The sequence below is a fragment of the Ptychodera flava genome, chromosome 18 (genome assembly GCF_041260155.1).
Source record: "Ptychodera flava strain L36383 chromosome 18, AS_Pfla_20210202, whole genome shotgun sequence".
NCBI classification, from domain to species: Eukaryota; Metazoa; Hemichordata; class Enteropneusta; family Ptychoderidae; genus Ptychodera; species Ptychodera flava.
The window spans coordinates 4,681,991-4,705,844 of NC_091945.1; the positions used below are offsets into that span (position 1 = coordinate 4,681,991).

The 23,854-nt window shown below is 38.7% G+C and overlaps 2 protein-coding genes across 5 annotated transcripts in view; one reads left to right on the top strand and one right to left on the bottom strand.

Annotated features, from left to right (window-relative positions):
• Positions 1 to 1,193: 1,193 nt before the first annotated feature.
• Positions 1,194 to 6,042, bottom strand: LOC139116704 (uncharacterized). The gene is made up of 7 exons (XM_070679299.1): positions 5,464 to 6,042; positions 4,767 to 5,087; positions 4,165 to 4,450; positions 2,892 to 3,158; positions 2,098 to 2,401; positions 1,702 to 1,759; positions 1,194 to 1,595 (listed from the first exon to the last, which is right to left on the bottom strand). Exons 1-7 carry the CDS (start codon positions 5,968 to 5,970, stop codon positions 1,479 to 1,481), a joined length of 1,860 nt encoding a protein of 619 aa, XP_070535400.1. The 5' UTR covers positions 5,971 to 6,042; the 3' UTR covers positions 1,194 to 1,478.
• Positions 6,043 to 11,136: 5,094 nt separating this feature from the next.
• The window catches only part of LOC139116705 (transient receptor potential cation channel subfamily M member 2-like), a 29,201-nt gene continuing 16,483 nt past the window's right edge, over positions 11,137 to 23,854 (top strand). The window contains exons 1-6 of one of the 4 annotated variants that reach the window (XM_070679300.1): positions 11,137 to 11,791; positions 21,260 to 21,376; positions 21,928 to 22,007; positions 22,203 to 22,359; positions 22,665 to 22,845; positions 23,631 to 23,806. In XM_070679300.1, coding sequence (XP_070535401.1) covers positions 21,299 to 21,376; positions 21,928 to 22,007; positions 22,203 to 22,359; positions 22,665 to 22,845; positions 23,631 to 23,806 — 672 coding nt within the window. In that variant the 5' untranslated portion in view covers positions 11,137 to 11,791; positions 21,260 to 21,298. Of the gene's footprint in view, positions 11,792 to 15,844; positions 15,990 to 21,259; positions 21,377 to 21,927; positions 22,008 to 22,202; positions 22,360 to 22,664; positions 22,846 to 23,630; positions 23,807 to 23,854 lie in introns of those variants that run through there. The other 3 variants (XM_070679303.1, XM_070679302.1, XM_070679301.1) reach the window with 3 other exon arrangements.

A 23,854-nucleotide genomic window follows, 5' to 3' on the forward strand; every position in this document is an offset into this window, starting at 1 on the left:
GTTGTGGCCTAAGTTGGCAACAGATACCCAGTATGAACACAGTCATTCTATTGCTGTAGATTGATCGTCTCGAGGAAACGCAATTTATAATCCAATTTTTTCATGAATAAGTTTTCCACTGGTTTCGTTGCGCTGTGGAAATGGGTCACGAATGGTCGCTTTGGTATTCATTGGTCGAAATGAGAAACATGACTATACTGCATCAATTGTGAAGCACTACTCTGACTATGGTATTATAAGATTTGTATAAAAAAAACAATTCTTTTTATTCAATTTGCACGAAAGAATACAATTATGTCAAAAGCTTGGACGAAATTGTGAAGAAATTTGTCCCGTTAGAATTTCAAAAATATTCTCTTATGATTCGATCGTGACAATATTCCTTCTCAGAAAGAAAGCTCCAATCGGATAACATTCGATGTTTGTTTGTTTTCACTTTCCTTGACATTGTCTCAGTCAGGATATTGTTTTCAAATTATCATAAAAATTGCACTAAGAAGACATGAATTTATCCTGAAATACTTCTGAAAGCACTTGACGGATAATTTTCAGAATCGTTACACATGTTTATTGGAATGCACTCAATCAGATTCGCCCGATCTAATTGCAATGAAAGCAGTTGTGTTTCTTTAGGATCCCTTATGCAATGTAAGTTTTCGGTCGCGCAGTATTTTAAACTTGTCCACAATCGATTTCTTATTGATTATCTAGAATCTAACTTTCATGGACGTTTTCTTCACTAATTCAAAGAATGTGGAGAGAGTATTTATAGGAAAGCATTAGTATTCTCCAACCTTGCTAGCAAGAGGGCGCCTTCCACGACGATTTGATACCTACAGAAGGCCATATGACAAAGTGGTGGCTGATTATTTGATTATTTGGCAACAACTATTTTGTCAGTTCAAACTTAATATGTCAATTCTTAGCCAATAGCTACAATATTGGGTAAAGGAAACGGTGTTTAAATAGAAACTTACGCGACTCGACACAAAGGCTTTGCAATATTTCCCAACTAAGAGTTTATCTATAGCAAACTTTATTCAAGGTAGAAACTTTCAACCGGAGAATTGAAAATCAAATAGCAAGTGATGAGCTCAATGTCGAACTTCTGGTCCATTGAACTGCCGGTACTTCCCCCTGCACTGTACGAAGAGACACACATTGCGAAGGTCTGTGTAATTATAAAGTACTTTATTCAAATAATTAAAAGAGGGTAGTTTTTCACACAATGTTTGCAACTTTTCGAATGGGAAAGGAACAGTTTTAACGTTTTAATGTTACTGACAGTTGCCACTGCATTTCAGAGACTATTGATGCAATATATATGAAAGAGCTGTAAAAGGCCTGATGGATATGTATTCTTTGACCACAACCATAAGAAAGACGAATTCATAAAGTTTTTCGTGAAAGCATTCATTGATATAAACTGCACGTGAAAAGGTGAACTTCCCATTCCTATAGAAACGTTTGTTACAATGTTAGTCAAGATAAGCCATGTCTTGAAGTTTGTCCAAAGCGTCGCCAAGCTTGCAAAGTGCTTCCAAATTACTCACACCGAGTTCTTTGTAAACGTAATGATAGAAGAATTCAGTTGCCTGCAATACATAAAAGGAAGCACATTTTTTTCAAATGTTATTTTAAAATCGATGGGAACTGATTTGTAAAATCAACAAGACCAACAAAAACATATTAGTTACATACCTGCATTCGTAGATTCATCAGAAATACTAGGGTCTTGCCAGTGACGTTGGGATATGGTCTATAATGGATAAGATAATAAAGTTAACATAATATTATGCTATTCTGCAGATTGTTGTCAATCCGCTACATGACTTTGCTTGTTCAGCAATTTAATGTTCAAAACCTTGAATTTCGCTTTAAGATCTATGATGAATGTAACCATTGAATGTATACGTCATTCTGTATTTATACACGATACTGTTAACATTCTCCTTATTTCGACTGGTTTTTAGCTCGTAATGCATGCGTGTTGTCACCACATACATCGTCAATTAGGCAAATCTTTGGAGTTTTTGAGGTATGCAGACAGATTGTCGATCTACTCTTTAACTGCTTACATTGGCATTACTGACTTACATTTGTAAATCATTGTCGTCCATCCACTTCTTCACTGCATCGTCATTCCAAAATTTTGCCGGGTGGTAACGCGATGGTGGCGTCCATTTTTCTGCTTGTGTCCCTTTCGGTGTGGGCTCGGCACTCCCCAAACCTTGTGTACCGAGTATTTGAAATAGTTTGGACACGCAGTCTCTGAATGGTAAGGTGGTGAAGTCGACGCAGAGTTTCATGCTAACCAATGATGCAAGCCAGCCTTGTGCGTCAAATCTCTCTATCATTAGCGGAACGATCCGCTTTCCGTGTTTAAGTGCTTCTTCGGCTTCTGTGAAGAGGTAGATTATATTCAGACTTTGATCAAAATTACAACTGAGAAGAGTTATCATGACTTTATTGTGTAAAACTTGTTTTTATCATATATCGAACTTTCACTATTGCTTGTAAAATATATTGTTGTAATCTCTAAAAATCTTACTGTACTGTCAATACTTTGTAGGAGCTGCATCCATCGCACTATTATTTTGATTTTACTTTCACATCCAATTATTTCAAAAATTCGAATTGTCAGGTATAAAGCTAAGGTTGTTTGCTGTATGATGGGTAGTTATAATTTAGTTAAAATGCGATATCAATTGCATCATTTTGTACCTTTCTTATCATCTTATTATTATAAGCGAATAAATCTTTTACCATTTTATTTGAAATCAATTAATATAGTGACAGAGACGTAAATAAATTAACTTTGGTTAGTACAGACCGGATGCTTGTATGGGAAAAGTTTAATGACTTGTTTTGCTTCGAAATAAATCTGTTACCTAGGCGACAACCTGGATTATCTTCGTACGCTTGACACAGACATACGAGTACAGCTGATGACTTTTCAATGGCAGTTGCCATGGTTTCTGGCTGGCCGTTGCAGTTCCCACTCATCCACACATTGTAGCCTTTCTTCTCTAAGTAGCTTTGCAATCTTCCCATGACTTTATGACATTCTGGTGGATAGCTGATCGCTATATGCCCGGATGTTGTCTTCAAAGCCGGCGATGGTTCTCGGACCTTTCCATTTTCGACAGGTTGGGGCCCTGTTAAAATTTTAAAACCCCATTAGATGTATATTTTTATTATACGGATCACTCTCATAACGTTGAATCACCAGTATCAGTACGCTTTTTATGTATTTTTCAGCAGTCTTTTCTGTTCGTTGTACAATTTGATTCTTGTTCTCCCCAAGATCATATCAAATTCAGTATCCAATCTGTCAATATACTCTGTATGAGTATTGTCCCATGTTATCGTTCACAACTGTATTTTAATACCGACTAGAATTCATTTGTCAACAATACCATTGTATATTTTAAACTGTCAGATGTGTTGGTATGGCAGATACTTTGTGTTTCGACATACTTCCAGGAGAAGAACAAGAACCTGTTCTTTTTCTAGAACAATAATAATAATAATGACAACATTATCAAAAGTTACATCTATCTCCCTTTAAATACTATCGGCAACAAAACATTGTCTGTAATGTTTCGTACACAAATAATATTGCTTCATTTCAAGAGGAACAAACTTAGAGGTTAGTAACAATGCTGCTGATTCTCCTATGACTTGCACTTCGTAGTTGGACGAAACAAAATGTACACGTGATAGGCAGGTATAAAGCAGTTTCCTTTTCACGGCATTTCTGTTGGGCGCAAACGCAACATTATAACAGGCTAGGTGTGAACTAAGCCTCGTCGTGCTAGGATGCTATCGTTACACTATTTTATAGACGTCGAATTAACGTTAAAACGACAAAACTTCACATTACATAAGAAAATGAAAAAGAAATGTGTGACGGCGATGAGGAAGTCAGAGCCAGAGTCTCAGCAATGGTGATAATTTACACTTTCTCACCCCAATCATACATGTCTCTTCTGGGGTGTGAATTCCATTTGGGACAACACCGACCCTCCTTTTGTCAATGTGTGCCACAGTCGCCTGTGGTTCGATACACGACGGCCGCTGTGTTTTACGCATTAGAAATGCATACCACACAGTAGCTGTCGTGTATCGAACCATAAGCGACAGTGCTGTGTGCGTACTTACTGTTTCGTTGAAGTGTGTAAAGAGCCCCCTCGGCACCCAGACCAACCCTGCTGCTCTCGTCGGAAACTAAAACCAACAGATATTTGATCAAGTCGGGCTGCTGTTTGATTTTTGGAATGTTTGTTTCTTCGAATGCTAAGTGAAAGAGCGTCATGACGGCGTAGTATCGCTCGCCCGCATCTCCTCTCTTCATCAGCTGCACCATCAGAGACAGCGCGCCCGCATCGGCAACCTTGACCTTGTTTTGGTTCTTTCTTGATAACGCCATCAATGAGTGCACAACTTCCTGAAATAGATAATCAGAGCCATAGATCATGGGTAATATTCGACACACGAAAACTACTGAATTTGCTTGAAACGTGAAAGTTCATCGTAACAGAATCATCCATCCTTTCTTTCAACAAGGTCCATATATAGGAATGATCGTGCCACGTTACTAAATCAGCTGTCGCCCTTTCTGTGTGATTATTTTCTTTCTATTCGGTGTTAAGTTTTTGGTGTCATAATCAGCTTATTCAACCGACTGTCCTATAACACATAACGCTCTGGGATTTGACATCGGACATTCCGTTCAAATGGATGACATTAATATACACACATACCTCGACGGTGAACTTTGTCCCATCAGCGACGATTTCGCCGAACGTCGCACTCAGTAGTGATACTGCCTTGTTCAGTAATTTCATCAGATATTTTACGGTGACTGTCGATGCTTCGTCGTCGTCTGTGTCGTCCTCCTTGGTGAAATCCGCAACATGTGCCATGATCATATGAGATAACGCCACCAAGAGTTCACTTCTAGACTTGGTGTACGGTAATATAGTTTTGTCGATCCCTCTTTCTGTGAAGAATCGACGACCAACTCCGTTCTTTGCACAGTTGTACACTATCCCCAGGTACATTTTCAATGTTGTATACTGGTTCTGATAAAAATGAATAAACAAGTTTTTGAGCATAAATCGCATAATGATCTGAAAGTTGAAACAAAGCCGGGAAACAAAGATAACAGCGAATATTTAAGTTGCTGTAAGATTTTGTATATAACTCTATATGGCTGTTATTTCGTCGACTATGGAACCATATGATTTATTTCAATTTTTCAACCCGCGATTGTAAAGGTTTCGTTAGTACATGCAATAATGTCACTTTGTACTTGTAATAATAAATTCATAATTCACGCAACCTCAATAGTCGAAGACTAAATTCTAACTTTTCGATTCAAAAATCATGAATTTTACGAAAAACAGCTTCAGATTCTTTCGATGTCCTGCAAGGCCTTATTGGCCACCTCTACTTTACCGTAAATCCTGGTTCCTGACTTTGTCTTAAATATTTATCCGTCTTCAGTTCTGCAATGATCTTCTCGAGAAATCCGGACTTTCGACACTGACGACACATGAGGGCGCTATTGTCACTCGGGGTCCACACGGCTTGCAAGCTCTTCACATAAACGCCAAGGATATCTGGACTCCTCTCGACTGGACCAGTAGCCAAAAGTCGTATACAATATCTGCAGAGTGCTTCGGTGACCCCATCGTACGCCATCTGGTCACAGACAAGTCTCCTTTGTTCTGAAGTATCGAATTTCATCCACGGGGTGGTCAGATTTTCACGGTCGACGATGTCACGGACTCCCATGACCGACTTCCGTGATGTAGGGTCAGAGCTGGCCGAGTCGATGATGTCTCGGGCTTTGATGAATTTTTCTCTCATCGCAATCACGTCTATTTCAGGGTGTTCTGCTTGGCGTCGTTTGTGTTGCCGGCGGAAGTCTTCCCCGATTGCAAGAAGTTCTTCGATATCCATGATTTTGATTTTCCCGACGTGATCTCACTGGAATTTAAGATCCTCTCCTGTTAAATGAATAAAGCATTCACAACACCGTTGTCGTCACAGGGTGGTAATGCAACGAAATGCAACGAATGGATTATGTGAAAATGAATGTTCCTTTGTAGATGTAATTATTGTAATTTTGCTTGAGCCCCGATGAAAATTACTGTACAAGTAACTCGGCCGCTCAATAAAAGTGTAAATAAATAAATAAATAAATAAATAAATAAATGGATCAAACAAGATGTTGTCAACAGGGCGATCGATATTCGGTCAAAAATAAAAGTATGAAACAAACATTTCAAATCTTATTTTTTCAAATTTTTTGTAAGATTTGAAAAGAGAAAAATCCTGTTCAAAATATTATGTAATCCTACATCATTTAGGCACAGAACAACGAGCAATCATAAAAAGGGAATTGCTCTATCTTATTGAGTGAAGGCAATTTTCAAAATACTTTAATTCTGAAGTACATGAAGTATTTTTCAAACCGTTTTACCTTTGTCATCAGTGCATATAGCATCGCATAAAACACGATCAGTAAACAAGAAGTGAGATATTCTTTTCTCAGTCCCCCACGGTCTTGTTGAGACTATTTAATGACACATGAAAAAGTTAGTCATCCCAAAAGATAATGTAATTCATGTACATCACAACTCCCTGTAGTAAATATTGAAATATTCAGTTGTCTGCATGTCATTCACTCGTCGAAAACGACTCTGCCTTAACAATGGATAGGGCAAATAAAACGTCACATTACAGAAACTTTAGGGCCCATATTTTGATATTATTAGATCAGATGTTTCCCTATTTGTAATTTACAACGTTAAATCAGTGGATTCATGAGTCAAGACAGATTTCACACTTTAGTTCGGTTTCTAGTAGACATTCATTCTTTGACGTCTGCAGGTGTTGTATAATTAATTATACTGAATTATTAAATGTGTATTTATTAAAACTCACTGGTTAGTAACGACAACTTCCGTTTTTTGTTGTTAAGTGAGTATGCTTTTCAAATTATGAAAGACTTTTTAAGAGTTACTATTTTGAAGAGGCCAAATCAAATGAAAATCGTTGTAATATTCTGATAATTTTTTTTACGAGGACATTAGTTTATCGCCCGGCTTCAAGCCTTGTTTGCTTTCTGAGTCTAAGCAGTAACTTTGGATATTGTTTCTTTACCAATGGCTGTGATTGAATAACCATATTGTGTGAGTTATAGTACACCATGCAGTTTGCCAACACAATTCAACTTTAGTGTGGCCTAAATCAAACAGCCTTTAATATCAAAGATTACAGTTTTCCCGTCAATATTAACTTTACTTGGCCATGGACAACTTAATACGGATTTGTATCAGTGTTGTACGAGAACTCCTACATGTGTATTTGTTCCACTCGAATTACGGAAAATATCACAAAGTTATGATCTTATGTGCGAAAATGTCTATCATTGATAGCAAGACACATGTTTCATTTTAAGAAAAGTTAAGATCTACAACGAAAACCTTCCCTCAACATATGGTGAGAGGGCTGAGCAACTTTATGTGGACCTACTTCCGCTTGTCAAGTCAAACCATGGTCACTAATGCTTACAGCAATACCAAAAGTGAATTACATCAGTAAATACCCTTTCATAAGCATTTGAGAGTTGTACGGTACATCGTAAAGAAAATTAAGTGTGGTAAACATTGCGTATCTGGTACTTACCGATGCGAAGGAAAGCAGTTGGCTTGAAGCACTATTCTGACTTGTCCAAGTAAGTGAGAGCATAAACAAACAGGTGCTATTGATATGCAAATAAGCTTTTGTGTTCAAAACATTGTCCAATCGATCGGTGAGCCCATTCAACCTGAGTTCGCCACTCTAACTGATACATGACGAAAGACAATGTCACTCTAGAAAGACTTCGAACTATTTTCATTGAGCTAAAACTCTAATAAGAGACCCCGCATTCTTTCTTTCTTTCATTTATCGAAACCAGTGGTCCAAATCACATAGCACTAATTTGCTGAAAGCAAATACCTGTATCATAGTCGGGCTTTTCAGCTACCGACGTCAACAGAATACGTCATTATTCATTATGCATAGGCTGTCCAGTGTTGTAGCGGTTTAAAGGTGAAAAACCTCTAACTTATTTAAGTCTTACGGTTACACAAAATTCAAAAAGCGAGTCACGCAGACGCACGAATTCATATACAGATTGCTGTGGGTTTTCACACGAAGTCATTTACGCCTACTTATAAAACCCGAGCATAAACATCAAAGAAAGTGTCAGATTGCCACACATTTGGATGGTATAACAGAACCACAATGGTTTTAACTATCTAAGGAAAGTTTAAAACGCGTCAAGTCACTGCTTAAGTGAAAGAGTGCCTAAATAGTTGGTGATAAAATATTAATTCGTAATTTAAAAGTCTGACGGAAGTCATGATCATACGTTGGGTCCAAGAGTTTTCCTACAAAAGAGAGAGAGAGAGAGAGAGAGAGAGAGAGAGAGAGAGAGAGAGAGAGAGAGAGAGAGAGAGAGAGAGAGAGAGAGAGAGAGAGAGAGAGAGAGAGAGAGAGAGACAGAGAGAGAGAGAGAGACAGAGAGAGAGACAGACAGACAGACAGACAGACAGACAGACAGACAGACAGATAGACAGACAAACAGAGAGACAGACAGACAGACAGAGGGGGAGAGAGCTGCACATGTCCGAGTTTCTCAGTCTTAAGGTTGCTCGTTATAGTCCCGAATGAATCAATTGATATTTGACAGGGTGATGCTTTACACGATTGGAGGAAATTGAGTCCATCTCTTTACAATAAGAAACAAATCAATAATGAGTGCCACGAATCGTTTTAAGGTAATTTTTGAGCGACTTGTGCGACTACAATATTACATGTACATCCATTTTCAAAACACAGCAAACTATGCGGACGCATATAAATTGTGAAATAACTGCGATATATTTCACGAATTCAACAAAGATTTACCTATTTTTTCTGATACAAAAATGACAGAATTAGAAAAAAACAGTTTTGCACCGTGGTTTGTGATAAATATACTATTGCTGACGACCTCATACTCTATTGTTATTTAAAACTATTGAACAAGTGTGAAGTTACATGGCTGACTACTGTCCTTTACAATTACTCAGGTTATGCTGTTTTGCGTTGCGCGCCAAAATAAAATGTATTTTATTAGATATAGAGAAAAGAGCCCTAATTAATCAAAACAAAACATTTAATTTGACTTAAGTCAGCCGATTCACATCTAACCGTGCTGTGATTGTCAACAATATGAGGCACTTTTATTGGTCACTGAAGGTCAGGTGAGTGACATTGATGAAGCAATAAACAAGCAAGGTTACGGGTATTAGATTTCGACAGGTCATGGCATGATACATAAGCGACGTTCAATTAGCGAGTCAAAACTGAATGGTGTACTCACTGCTAATGTGGTTTATTTAGCAATAAAGCACACCCAGCGATGCTATACCACGAGATTTTGACCAGTGCACGACGAGCGATAGCGAGTGCATATATGAAGCGAACTGGTCAAAATCGAGTGGTATACCGTGGTTGCTAATGTGATTTATTGCTATTATATCATAACAGTATATTGAAATTCTGGCGCGGAACGTAAAAAACGGATTTTCGCTAAAGCTGAGAGCTCGCGCGTATGCCAGCCGTGGTATATCGCCCAATATATCACGGTTCTTTTCGCGTCTCGACCAATCAGATCGCTGTATTTGCACTATCAATATACTGGCGTGATATAATATATTATAAATCACATTAGCAGCGACGGTATACCACTCGATTTTGACAAGTTCACTTCATATTATGCACTTGCTATCGCTCGTGCATATATGTCGTGAACTGGTCAAAATCTCGTGGTATAGCATCGCTGGGGTGTGCTTTATTGCGTAAGTATTATACTGCATTGTATAGTATATTTTATAGTATATTATATTATACCAGTATAATGATGGTGCAAGTAAAGTGATCTGATTGGTCGAGGCGCGAAAAGAACCGTGGTATACTGGCGATATACCACGGCTGGCATACGCGCGTGCTCTCAGCTTGAGAGAAAAATCCGTTTTGACGTTCCTTGCAGAATTTCAATATACTGTTATGATATAATTGCAATAATCACACCCAGCGACGGTATACCACTCAATTTTGACCACTTCACGACATATATGCACTTGCTATCGCTCGTGCATATATGTCGTGAACTTGTAAAAATCTCGTGGTATACCATCGCTTGGTGTGCTTTATTGCTTAAATATACGTAAAATACTAATTATGGCATAAACTTTGATTTATTTAATGTAATATACCAGAACCAATTTGTGTCACTTAAGATCACTTTTTACTGATTTAACTTTTAATAAATCTTTAACCTCTCACCAAAAGAGAAGACGGCAACGCATACGCGAATATCAGCGACTCTCTCAAGAAGATACAGACCCTGTCATAGCCGTACGTGCCATACATAACGTCGTTTGGGGCCAATTATTTCGTTTCAATATTAAAATTAGAGAAAAAATGCTGATCTGATAATAATTAGATTTTCCATCGGTGTTTTACCATTACAAATGAAGAGACAACCTAGATGACAATATTTTAGTATTATCGAGTTCATTAATTTAGTCGGACCATCAGTGAACGTACCTACGTCCTATACTGTTTATTTCACAATTTTTTGTTCCATGTCCAAGGCAAACCAGTCCGAGTCGGTGGCAAACCACTTTTCCTACAAAATTGACATTTTCTTTCTTTGTACAATGAAGGGACTAAAGGGTCCGTAATTGCCCGCAAAATTAATTTATGGGTTTTGGCCGGGCGGGGGGCTTAAGTATTCGGCTGCGCCCCCTTCGTTCATTTGTGGCATTTCTGTCACCCTTCACGGTAAATAAATGTTAACGAGCAACGCTTCGTCCTTTGTTCCTTCAACTCACTTACGTAGGCACATAACAAGATTTGCAGGTAGTCAAGTTTTTAGAGAGTCACTCTCAATTTTTCTCAGTTGCCAAAATCTTGCTGACCTAAACAAATTCCTGCCAACAAAGTAACCTCCTGTTCCCTATTGTGCAATAATAATCATAACCACCTACCATTGGAATTTTCTTCACGTGAACTCTGACCCCCCAATAATCACACCCTCGGCTGAACAAAATGTACATAGTACTGGATTTAACGGGGACATTGTAGTGAAATTTCACACTGTGGAAGGAATTTATAGTAGTCAGCTTAAGGTTCTTCCCACCACTCACAATCAAATCCATGGACTCTGTACCCACCTAGAACCCTTCTCACGGCCGCATTGTATACGATGAACACGGTGAGTAGGTACGGTTGAAGTGGCACTTACGGAAACAATGGTTTGCCCCATTCATTTATCGAAGTAACTGGGGCTAACCCCGACTCATTGGCATCGCAGAACACGACCTTTCAGTATGTACCTGACCTTTCCTAATAGAAGTCCAATTGATACTCCCACATTGTCCGGTCAACAAGGTCACACGCGATTGTAATTCTGCTGGCTTCTTGCAACACCAACAAGATTAGCTGACCACATGATATGGTTTACTGTGTCGTGATTATATACGACTGCACATGCAAGGCGCCGCTACTTTTATAGACGTCAGCACCTTCTTTCTGTGGTCACGATGGCTTTTGCCTCTCACAATCGAATGACTATTCCTTATCACTGATGCTACGAATTGAACGCAAAGGGAGATATACTGAGGACAAGACTGACAACTACATACTGTGTGATATGATAAAGAACTTCCTCAAACTCAAGGTGAGTTCGCTGCAAGGCTCAGATTTACAGGCAGTATACAGAGCCTGCCACCACAACTCTCTCATGTTCTATGCGACGGTATTCGTTACTATGGATTTGTACACTTTGAGTACTTTTCACCGATAAATCCGACGGTAATTTATGTAAGACACAGGAACAAACGCAAAAGTATCAACATGAATATTACACATTTCTCTGTTGCTAAGAAAACAAACCGTTTAGGAAACTGTAAAGCAAATTCAGACATGTTAACAGGAATGCCCTCGACTTGTACTGACTCCCTACAGTACAAGACTCCATACGCAAATGTGAAGCTTAAGGTTTGGGAGGAAGTCACATGACAATTTGTTGCCATCACTGTAGGATGGGGGCTTTTTGTGGATGTTTGAAGAAGGAAATATTTTGCGATATTCTGGCGTAACGTTTCTCCAATGGTGACATGAAACAATGTCCATGATGCTTTTCGAATCTTAGGCCACAACAGTTACTTTAATCTTGGTTCTTATGTTCAGCGTACACAGAACAATATTAATGTATTAACACTGCGTCGAAGAGCGTGGTCAGACAAACTTAACATTGTGGCTAAAAAATTGGAAGGGGAAATCCTGAGACCTCAGGCTCCAATCAATCGGAAAAAGCTTGGCCGTTACCTTGAAAGCCATTGCCCTGCATTTGGTGTCTTTGTTAGTACAAAGGCACACAGCGAAGTTTGTCACAGAGTGACACCATTCATGAAAAGCTACCATTCGGATATTCTGAAAGGACTGCTTCTACTTTCGTTGCTTTTGTCAGTAAGGTTAGCGTCCTCTCACAGTTCAATGGAACGGTATTGTGATCGTTATTGTCGCATCTATTAAGGGGAAGTAAAATGTTCGGTTTTTGGAGACAATCGACCCATTACTCACACACAGAGCTATAACCGAAAGACAAAATTACACTGACTGACGAAAATAGATACGACGTGTAGATCAAGCCAAAATTGAAACGAGATATTATCCAAATTATGTTAAGATGATCCATGTATACGTTTAACTGTTATAGAAAAAATTATTATTTTCATTTGTCTGCGTCGTTCAGAAATGTTCCATATTTTGCACTCTTTATAGTTTTTCAACTCAGTGACTGAAATCGTCCGTATAATATGTTTTACTTCAAAAACTTTTATAGCCTGTTTTATGCTTTTATGCAAGAGCTGTGTATTAGTCTTTCATCCTACCACCCCCTCTGTGTCTCTCTGTGTCTCTCTGTGTCTCTCTGACTCTCTCTGTCTCTCTGCCTCTCCCTGTCTCTCTTTAACTGTTTCAGTCCATTCCGTCTTTCTTATCAGTTTCCCAAGCACCCTGAAACCAAAGTCTGCTTCCGAAAGAACAATAAATGCAACAGAAACTAGTCATTTGTCGCTCACTACACACACCAACTTCTGAGCCAAAACAGACATACAGTGATTACCAGAGGTATATGTTACATTGGTGTTACAATTTTGGCATGTTTTTAACTCTTACAACTCTTAAACCCGTTATTCACAGATAATGATACATATTTTTCCGTCTACCAACAATGGTGTTGGGTTTGATCAAAATATTACAAAATAAGTCTACGTGGTTGTGTGAAACTTTTAAAATCATAAGCGTCAGATTTCATCATAATCAAAACCTCCAATGTTAACACTTTGGAGTAATCCGCTGACTGCATTGCAGGCAATGTGCAACAATCCTGACAATCCAAAGGTCATGGCAAAATCTGATATAAATCTGATGTAGAGATTGGCCAGTCTCTAACGCTGTGGTGTTACGTTTTCTTTATTTTCTACGGTCCTCCTCTCAAAAGATCCGATAGTGTATAAGACCGAGCCACCGCTACATCGGATTTTAATCAGATTGGTTTTGGTAGTTTATTCGTCCATCGTTCAACTAGAGGGCAGTTTCACGCGGAGCTTTACACTTGTTGTAACATTTGACTTTGCTATGGATAACGGTGAATGTGTCATTTTGACGTAGTCTAATAAAGCATCCATAAGTATCACTTTTTAAGGTGCTGGCCACTTATCACAAACTGGCAACAGGTGAAACCCATTTCATTCATCTTTGGAATGCACTCAAGCTCTTTAAGGCCAGTACCTTTCGTTTCTGCGAACAACACCGTGACGCGTGTATCTAGAAACTGCACAACGAGCAACGTCCAAATACTAAATACTCGTACAGACTACATGCAGTGAATCCGAACCGTCACTTCTCTTTGTCATTTGAAGCAGAGGTGAAATTCGGACCTCCTGAAGCAATCATCTGTTTTGAATTCAATGATCAGTGCTGTATTCAGTGCTAGGTAACAAATAGCGTCTGTTGCATTTTGTTAAGATTCTTATTGTCTTGGGCATTTGCTGTTATACCGGTCAGTTTAACGCCAAATTCCTTCGCTCATATAGACGACTATATTTGTTGTTGTGATGTAGCCGAAAGTTTCTTAAGGTACTGTATGCACCTTGGATGTGAAAAACTTCAACTTTTGCTCAAACTTTCCTCAATGAAACTTTCGACCATTCTCTTAGACTTGATACAATTTGAAAAAAACTCTAATATCTCCCCCTAAGAAACCAAATCAAGAATAAAAATAAGGGTCACCGTGCAAAATTTGGTTGGTACATGGCCTAAGATTTTCCGATATTTGAAATTCAAAATTGCCGCCATCCCTGTGTTTACTCTATGGGGAAAATACAATTTTCGATTTTCGAAAAACTAAGACAGTGAAAACTTTTCTTACTCCAAGAGCTTCAAAATGAGTCCCCACAAGTTGTGGATCAGAATAGACTTGATAAAATTTCAAAACAAACTCTAATATCTCCCCCTAAGAAACCGAGAGTCGCATTACTGCAACTATAATGTAGATACTTTGTGTAATTTTGTTTCTGTTAAACGTCGGTGAGCAAACGTGAAATCAATGGTTCTTTGTAATTAGATGAAATCAAACGCGTGTATCCACCAATCATGGTATCAACGGAACCTGCGTGACACCACTGTCAGTTCTCTGGTGGCTTGGTGTTTTTCCTCCAAAGATTATCTGTCTTAACTTTTGCCCGTCGGACATGAACGGCATCAGGTGCCGCCAACTGGTAAATTTCATGAATTTCGCAAAATCATCACAAGACATGTTTTGAAGGCTGATATACCGATTTTACTTATTTTTGACCTTGTCCTAAAATTTGGAGTGGAAAGTAGAGCTGTTCGTAACTGCTCTCCCACTGGCATACACGGAAAATATGCCCTCCCACTGAATTTTGATGCCCACTGCCCTCCAGTACCTATGGTCTGCCAGCTCCTCACTCCCCACAACAATTCAAGCTCCCCACAGCCCTCTCCCCACTTCTACAATTCCCCATTGCTCATTAGATACCCACTAGGCATCACAGATCAACACAAAACTACGCCAGCAGCTAGCAGTATACCTTGGAACATTGCTCCCCTCTAAGTTAGACGCTTAATTTCCCCTTAAGTTCTATCAGCCGTCAGCCCGTACGGCTTTCCCCTGTCAAAAAACTTTCTCCCCGCCAGCTGAAAAGTAATGAAATTTCTTCTCCTCCCACAGTAAATATCGATTTTTTTCTCCCCGCCTGCTGATTAGTTTTGAAAATTGCCCGCCCGCTGAAAAACGCCGCACGAACACCTTTCTTTGCACGAACAGCTTAGTTGACGGTACCTGCGGCAGAACAACCTGAGCCTTCCCCGTTATCGGTGTTGTAGACAACGTTGGCAACAAAGTCGAGGGGGCATGTCCCGCTATTCAATCACCGAAGAAGTAGAGTCGACCTGACCTGACCTGACCTGACCTGACCTTGAGCAGTTTCTAAAAACGTTTCTTTCAGTGAACAAGATTTTGCTTTATGTTATAGTGTCAACATCAACGTGTCTATACTACAATGCAGCAAACACATTGTGCAAAATGTGTTATCCCACAAGTTTGTTAAACTTGTTTACGTTTGGTATCATTGGCCGACCTAATGGTTCGGTGTAATGCCGTCATACACGACAGAACATGCGAGGCGCCGCTTCTTTTATAGGCAACCACACCCCTTTCGCTTTGTTGTTACAATAATCGCTCACACGTGAGGGGCCCTTCGGTATCATTTTGCATCGGAGAAAGGGTTACATTCATCGGACGGCGACCTCTCCAACATGGCATACTAAAGAGCTCCATCGACGACAAGGTAAAGTCACAGAACTTCAGTTCATCTGTCCAGCCCCTCTTATACTCTCTGTAGTACATCCCAGTCCAGAGCTCTGCGCTTTCAGGTTGTTGTGTACTTATACTGTATCTTTACGACACTGTTCAAAGTCCTATGACAAATATTCTCAGCCGGGTCAAATGTAAATATAGCGAAATGGACAGATACACATTTCACAAATGTTAAGGTCCGTGTCTGTTTCGTACCATCAAAAATCGGAAGCACTAATTTTGCAAAGTGAGAAACTTATTGAAGGGGTGGCTAATCATATGAAACAAGGCAGTTTACACTCACACTAGTCTTCGCCGAGGAAGGGGTTTGTATAATTCACATGAGACGTTTGGCTATGCAGGGGAGCAGTTGATAGGCTAATGATCAACGTGCCCGAAGAGGAAACAGAAATAGTGTCTTTTAGTATTCTATCAGTACAAATTTCCTTTAAATTTGTGTTTTTTCACCTTTGAATAGCGTTTAACTTTATGTAAAATCCCCCTAAGTCAAAACGTATAGAAGTATGTGCAGGAAATTATAGCATCAATATGCAAACACAGTGCATTAAATATTGAACCGTAACGTTCTGCGTAGACAACGCAATATTGACACTTCCTTACTCACAGTCATGCTTTAGTTAAACCACCGATAGGGTGACGACTGTGTAAAAATCTTGTATATTTCTAGAGGTCCTGTCCTCACCTTTCAACAATATGTCAAATTTCTTAAGAACTATTGACTTTCATTATGATCACTTTTAGGGATAACTTGTCCCTATCATCGTAGACTTGAGAATTTAGAAGCCTATCAGACTGGTCAAGTCATATAACTTGCATTGATGTGGAAATAAAGACAATAGATCTTCAAGTAAAATTAACAGCCCTCATTCAAAGTATTTGTGACGCAACCTTATCGTGACTTTCGGAAACCGTTGGGCTGCTCTTCTTTGATGACCTCATTTGACCGCTCTCATACACATAAGAAAGCTTCTCACGGGATGCTGCCACCCGTGAAAGCAGGTATTTTAGAAACCAAACCTCGGTCGAAATCTTTATGCGCTGTGAAAGAGTTGAAACTGTATTTTTGTGGTATATGTTGGTCAGTATGATAAAACCTGCCGAATTAAACGTTGGCGTCAACTGCGTCCACTAGCTACGAGATATCATGTGATTGCTCTAGCGATTTTTTCGATTCCACTGCCCACTTTCCTGCCAGGGACAAACAGTGACACGTTACATCATTTACGGTAGAACGCTTCATTGGCAAGAAAGGTAATGTATTCCGCAAAACAGAGACTGTGGGTAGTCATGTATGTCCTTTGTTTCTAATGAATTTGAATCGGTTCATCCACTCTCATTCTACAAACAGACTCTCAGACTTCGCGTACTTGTCGTATAATGATTGAAGAAAGTAAAAATAGTTTTCACCCGTAGCCAACACATTATGAGTCTATTTTGTCTGGACATGTCTATGTCAGTACAATGGTTGTGGCGTGGGCGACCATTTTCGCTTCACTTGTTTACTTCAATGTTACTCTTAGTTCAGAAGTTTCATATAATATTCTTATCTGCTTCTATCCTGTTTTCAACACAAAGTTATTGTCCTAATCGCCTGTTTCACATCAGCAGACAGCTCTCTGTTCGTTGTTTGTGGCCACACATTCTCTGCTTAGGGAGCTTTCAGTAATTACAGGGGGTGGGCCGGGGGAATTTCGCGCACACCTGTACCGTAAAATGTGACCCTCCCCCTATCCTCCTGCCTAAAATGTGTCCCCCCTTGTCCGACATTCTAATACTTGACCCCCAACCACTGCGGTATTCTCCCCAGGAATAACTGAAACAGTATCAGCAAATTTACATAACAGTTGGTTCAACTGTCATGTTAAGGACAAATTACAGAGGGGAGGGCTGGTGTTTTTGGAGGGACAGTCGCAATTTATCACGCAAGAATTTTTGAAGAGATATGGTATTTCATACATTTGAGGGAGGGTCACCATATTTTGTGCAACTATAAGAAGGCAAGATGTGACTGATTTAGTGCTTCATCCAAAAATATCAAATCATAATACATGGAGTCTATCAGGCAAATTATTGACAATTTCCCCCACAAAACATGCTATATCTGTATATTATATATGTTTGATAATGTATTTAAATGTACTTTGCTTGAATTGGGAAGTAAAATGTGCATTCGTGTAGAAGAAATTGATTTCTGAATTTCATCTAAAAAGTTGGTTCACTATCCATGGTGTCTATGATGAAACTATGATTTTTTTTTTCTACACAAAAACAGGTAAATCTTTGCATTTGTGTACTCTTGATTATTGATATTAATGTTCTTGATTAGACTAGAGTGGTTACAAGCCTGTAGTTGTGTAAAAAATTTGATTTTAGAATTTCACCAAAATGTCGATTCACTATGCATGGGGGTCTATGATGAAACTATGAATAATTGTTTTTCAGTACAAAATTAGATAAATCTGTGCATTTATGTATGCTTGATTATTTACATTATTGTTCTTGATTAGACTAGAGTGGTTACAAGTCCATGGTTGTGCAAGAAATTTGATTTTGGAATTTCAATGAATAAAAGGTTTACTGTACATGGTAGTCTATGAGAGAACTATGCACAATGTTTTTCAATATAAAAATTGACAATATCTTTGCATTTTCATTCGATAATTGATATACACTTTTCCACCTGTTGCATATTTATTTATTTATTTTATTTATTTCTCTTTAAATCGGACATCAATTGTCCATAGAAACACTATTACAGAATGAAAGAATAAACTTAAAGACACTTGGAATAAAGCACCGGAGAGGGTGCTGACAGCCAACATTATCTCACTAGAAAAGAGAATCAATCCAAAACTTGCGTAATTCAGATGAGAAATTCAAGCACTGATTCACTTGCTGAATAATTACATTATCACATATAGATATTCGTACCATAAAGCCATACATTTGTTTTCTGAGTAAACTGTCAAAATTATACAGATCGTTTGAAACAAACATGGAACTTGCACTACTGAACTTTCTGTATCCCAGAAAAATACGGGCAGCATTATTATAAGCAACTCTCAGTTTCATCATAGCCCCAAGGGAATATCTAAACCAAAGGTGAGATCCGTACAATTGGTAACAATAGGCTTTAAAATCATACATTTTACCCTTAAAGAACATAGCGAAAATTTCCTCATAAGCATATTAGCTGAAACACAGAATGATCTCTTTTGACAATCAATATCTGCATCGTCTAAAAAGTGAGACGTCAGAAGACAGCCCAAATACTTCTTAGTTTCTACAAATGCGATTTGTATACCATTTATGTAAACTTTAGGAAAATGTACAACTCTAGATTTGTTAGAGATGACACACAGGCATTCGGTTTTCTTTGTATTGAAAACAATGTCATGAGTGGTACCATAAGAACTACAAATATCTATCAATTTCTGCGTCCCTTTGACAGAAGGACATATCAAGCAAATGTCGTCGGCATACATTAAATGGTTTATAAACGTTCCACCGATATTACAGCCTACTTGAGATTTTACAAGCAAAGCACTCAAGTTATCATTATAAACATTAAACAGTTTGGGGATAGGACACCGCCCTGTCTTACACCATTAGTAACAGTAAATCCAGATGAAATGCAATCACCCCAACGAATAATAATAGATTGCGTCCGATACCAAATGAGTAAAAATCTTACAATATAAATTGGAACCTTGCGAGAAATCAACTTCTTCATATGTTTTTGTCGCTTGTCTTTTATCAGTTTTAACTGTTCAAAGTGTTTAATGTAGGATACCACTGCATCTTCTTTGCTTGTGAAACTTGTGTATAATGTGTACGTATTTTGTTGGTGATTTGCTATTCAGGAAATATCACATGGACAATCAAAGTTTTGGCCATAATATAAGCTTCTGTCAAAATGACCCTCCCCCAAGAAAGGTTTATAAAAAGTGACCCTCCCCCTTGAGCTGTTTTCTAAAAAGTGACCCTCCCCTAATTCCCCTGGCCCACCCCCTGTAATTACTGAAAGCTTCCTTACTGTCCTTCCAGCCGTCCAATAGTCAGTCTTCGGCGACAAGAAGATATTTGAAACATCAAATTCAGCTGGTGCAAATTTTGCGACCGTAAGACGGACTCTAAGTATGAATACGCGCGTGAGTATAAAAAAGTAATGCGTTTATTTAAAAAAAGCACCTCAGAACATTAAAACAAACAAGCTGCTCATTTCTCTTTTGTAGAATAACCAAGTGTAAAATTATATATACTTTGATTTATCCATACGACAAGTCGGATATCTGGCTTAAATCGAATTTGACATGGCGATTTTTCCCCCGTATAAGCCGATGGCGGTGCCAAATTCCATAGTACTGTCAAGGTAATATATAATGTAAAACTGGCTTGAACAGAGTCAGTTTGTGTCTATCCACGGTCCCTCCCACTATAGCCACCCTATCACTATCTCGGTGTAGTATTTCAAGGAATACAATTACACCCTAAATCCCCTCTATTAGTACACTTATATGGATCACCAACTTGGATTACTGTCAAGACTGAACAATTCTGTAGTGGCTGATAAGGTGTGAAAGTATTAGCTGCACCGATGTTGGCAAACGACTAACGACTTTGTTCATACACAAGGGAGAAGGGGATCGTCTACAGTTGCAAATTTATGTTTCCAACCTTTCATTGAAGTCATCAAACTCTATTCCGATTTAATGATTAGACGGCGGTATCTCTTGGCAAAATCGTTTCAAAGTTCAGCGTAAACACTGCTGAAGTTTTATTACAAGCAATTGTTTTATTGACGCCTTAATCTCTCAACAGTGGTATCAGCAAGTTTTCAAAATATGACCAATGCTAGGGACCTCAGCGCTAAATGTGCAGTCAAATAATTGCCCGTTTTAAGCAGGAAATTTCTGTTGAAATATTTGCAATCGCCATGGCAATGTCCTATTGGTTATACTGCTCACTGTACAAAGGATATCGATGTTGTCAATCGTTTCTACTTTTTCTTGAGACACGCGAAATAAACACTAATTGTCTCAGTGCTATTCGATGCGACGCTTAACGAATTCTGCTTGCGACTAAATGGCAATTGCCTTACGTACCTCTCATGCACTATAATAATCGTTGACGTTTGCATTTTCAGGTAAGAACATTTTGCCTCATACAGCGCTTAAAGTCAACTCTACATGGTATCACAAATTTCACACCATATAACAGTAATTTATGTTAATACTGTAGCATTGAGAAGAAGACAGAAGCTAGGACAGCTAGGAAACTATGGCAACGAAGCTTGAAAAATGGCAGGCCGTACGGCCAAGGCTGGGCAGAACATCTAATCAAGGCGAACGACTAGCGGTAGGTTCATGTATCAATATATTATTGAACAAGAAAGCATTATCCCTCCAACAATATCAATTAGAATCATGCCGAGTAACAGATCTAACAGATTGACAGCCAATCAGATCTAAATGAAATCCGACCAATTCCAATTCCACCCACAAAACTGAACTTTCACAGCCAGCACCACCACCAAGGCATCATCATCATCATCATCATCATCATCATCATCATCATCATCATCATCATCATCATCATCATCATCATCATCATCATCATCATCATCATCATCATCATCATCATCACAAGATTATTGTAAGGACGATTATGCTGATCTTTTTAATATTGTTGTAATTATTACTATTTGTTAGTTGTAGTTGTAGTAGTAGTTGTTGTTTTTGGCTTTTTGTTGTTGTTGTTGTTGTTGTTGTTTGTGTTGTGTATTTCAATATTGAGCTTACTCATTGAACTACCACGGATGTACTCGGAAACACCAGCGATATTTAGGTCAACATTAGATCGCTTTACCTTACTGAATTCTTGCAAATCACTGTATTGTTTTTCTGTAGGCAATGAAGACACTTGACTTCAACATGAGACTCTGTACGAAGTATGTGGCTCGTTCTGAGAACAATGGAATGAATTTTGGGTAAGATTCAATGTCTTTGGCAAGGGACTAAAAAGGAAGAGTAAATAATAAAATATTTCTAGGAGATACTTGTAATGCCATTGTCTTATTTGACTATCTATCAATTATTTGTTTGACCTTTGGCCTGTGTTGAGCCTCAATTGGTTTCCTTCTCATCAGTCTTTTAGTGGTTTTCGTCTTATTTTTGTTGTATAGATCTGATGAGGGCGTCTGTCACTGCGGAAGAAAACGGTCTGACCATGAAGACCGTTATCACCCCGATGCGAACGAAAATATTTGGAGCACTACGACCAGTAAAACCAATGCTTACGGTGAAATTGAATTTCCAGGATACAGTACAAGACCAGCAAAAGTAATTCTGTCCCTTCGACTCTTTCCATTTTGGACTGAATATACCGATAACTAGTACATAGAGACACATTGTATCGATTTCTGAGAAATGCGTCGACGTCATTGTCAATGCAGTTTTAACACCAACAAGGAAAGGGACATTGTCATGCATCTCATGAAAATCAGATATGAAGTTTTGTCTGCCCCCCAATTCGTCAGTTTTATTTAAACAAAATCTCATCGTTACATACATATTGTTATGTTATGTTCTTAAAGCAATTAGTTTCGTCGATGAGTTGCGCATAGATTTCTTTTCTCACATTCAAGTACATCAGATTGGATCATCAAAGTGACCCGGATAAGATTGTGGACCTGATGTTAAACTATTGGGATTTGAAACTGCCGAATCTTTTGATATCGGTAACTGGAGGTGCCAAAGATTTTACGATGACTCCGAAATTGAAGAGTGTGTTCCGTTCTGGATTGACCAAAGTGGCGCTGAGTACAAGTAAGGCATACAATACGTCGCATTATTAGGAATCTTTCTGCTGAGATTTTTCAGTTTCTTTGCAAGGGAAGATAACTCACCTTATTTCTACTTATATGATGACTTGTCCACTTATGGTGCAGGTAGTTTTATTGAAGTGGTCTTGATATCCAAACTATTTATGGTCCCGTACCTGCATGGTTATTTGGTAACTTAATCACTGTCAAACGGTGTTTTGATAAGACCACACACACATTTGCGTAACGTATATCAGACCCGCTTTGAAAGCCAAACTTTCTGGAAAATTAGTGAACTTTACATTTTGTTATTTATGATCATGGTTCATCAACTATTCAGGTGTTTTCTTACCGTTACGTTCAGGCCATAAACGGTAAAAGCCAATGTATTTCGAGGTAGTTTGGTGTGAAAAATAATTCGCATTTGTGTCCTGTAACTCTCCCACGCGTATCAAATCTTTTATTCGGTCCGATTTTTTTCTATGTGTGGACGGCAACAGGAGCCTACGATGTCTTCCTTTGCACTTTCGCATGTATGCACGCCCTCTACGACGAGATAGGAAATTTTATTGACCATGCATGGCCCTTACTGATTGCCTCTTATACCTTTTTTCAAGCAAAAATTGTACTTATCCTGTAGAAAGAATTTTTAACTTTGAGTGCAACATGCCACTAGTAAAAAGTAAGAATTTCCGTATAAGATCATACTGGGGTCGTGAACATGAGCTACACATTTAACCGATATTAGTGTCTCCAAATATCCTTAAAACGGACAAAATTTCTTTTCAGACGCTTGGATCATCACAGGAGGCACCCATTCCGGTGTGATGAAGCACGTCGGAGAGGCAGTACGTGACTACACTCTTGGTAGCGGGTCATACGGTAGAAAACAGATCGTGAACATTGGCATCACACCCTGGGGTGTGGTACACCGACGCAATGACCTTATCAATAAACATAATCAGGCAAGTATGGGGGAGTTTAATTAAAACCGGTACTTGTATGATTGAGCT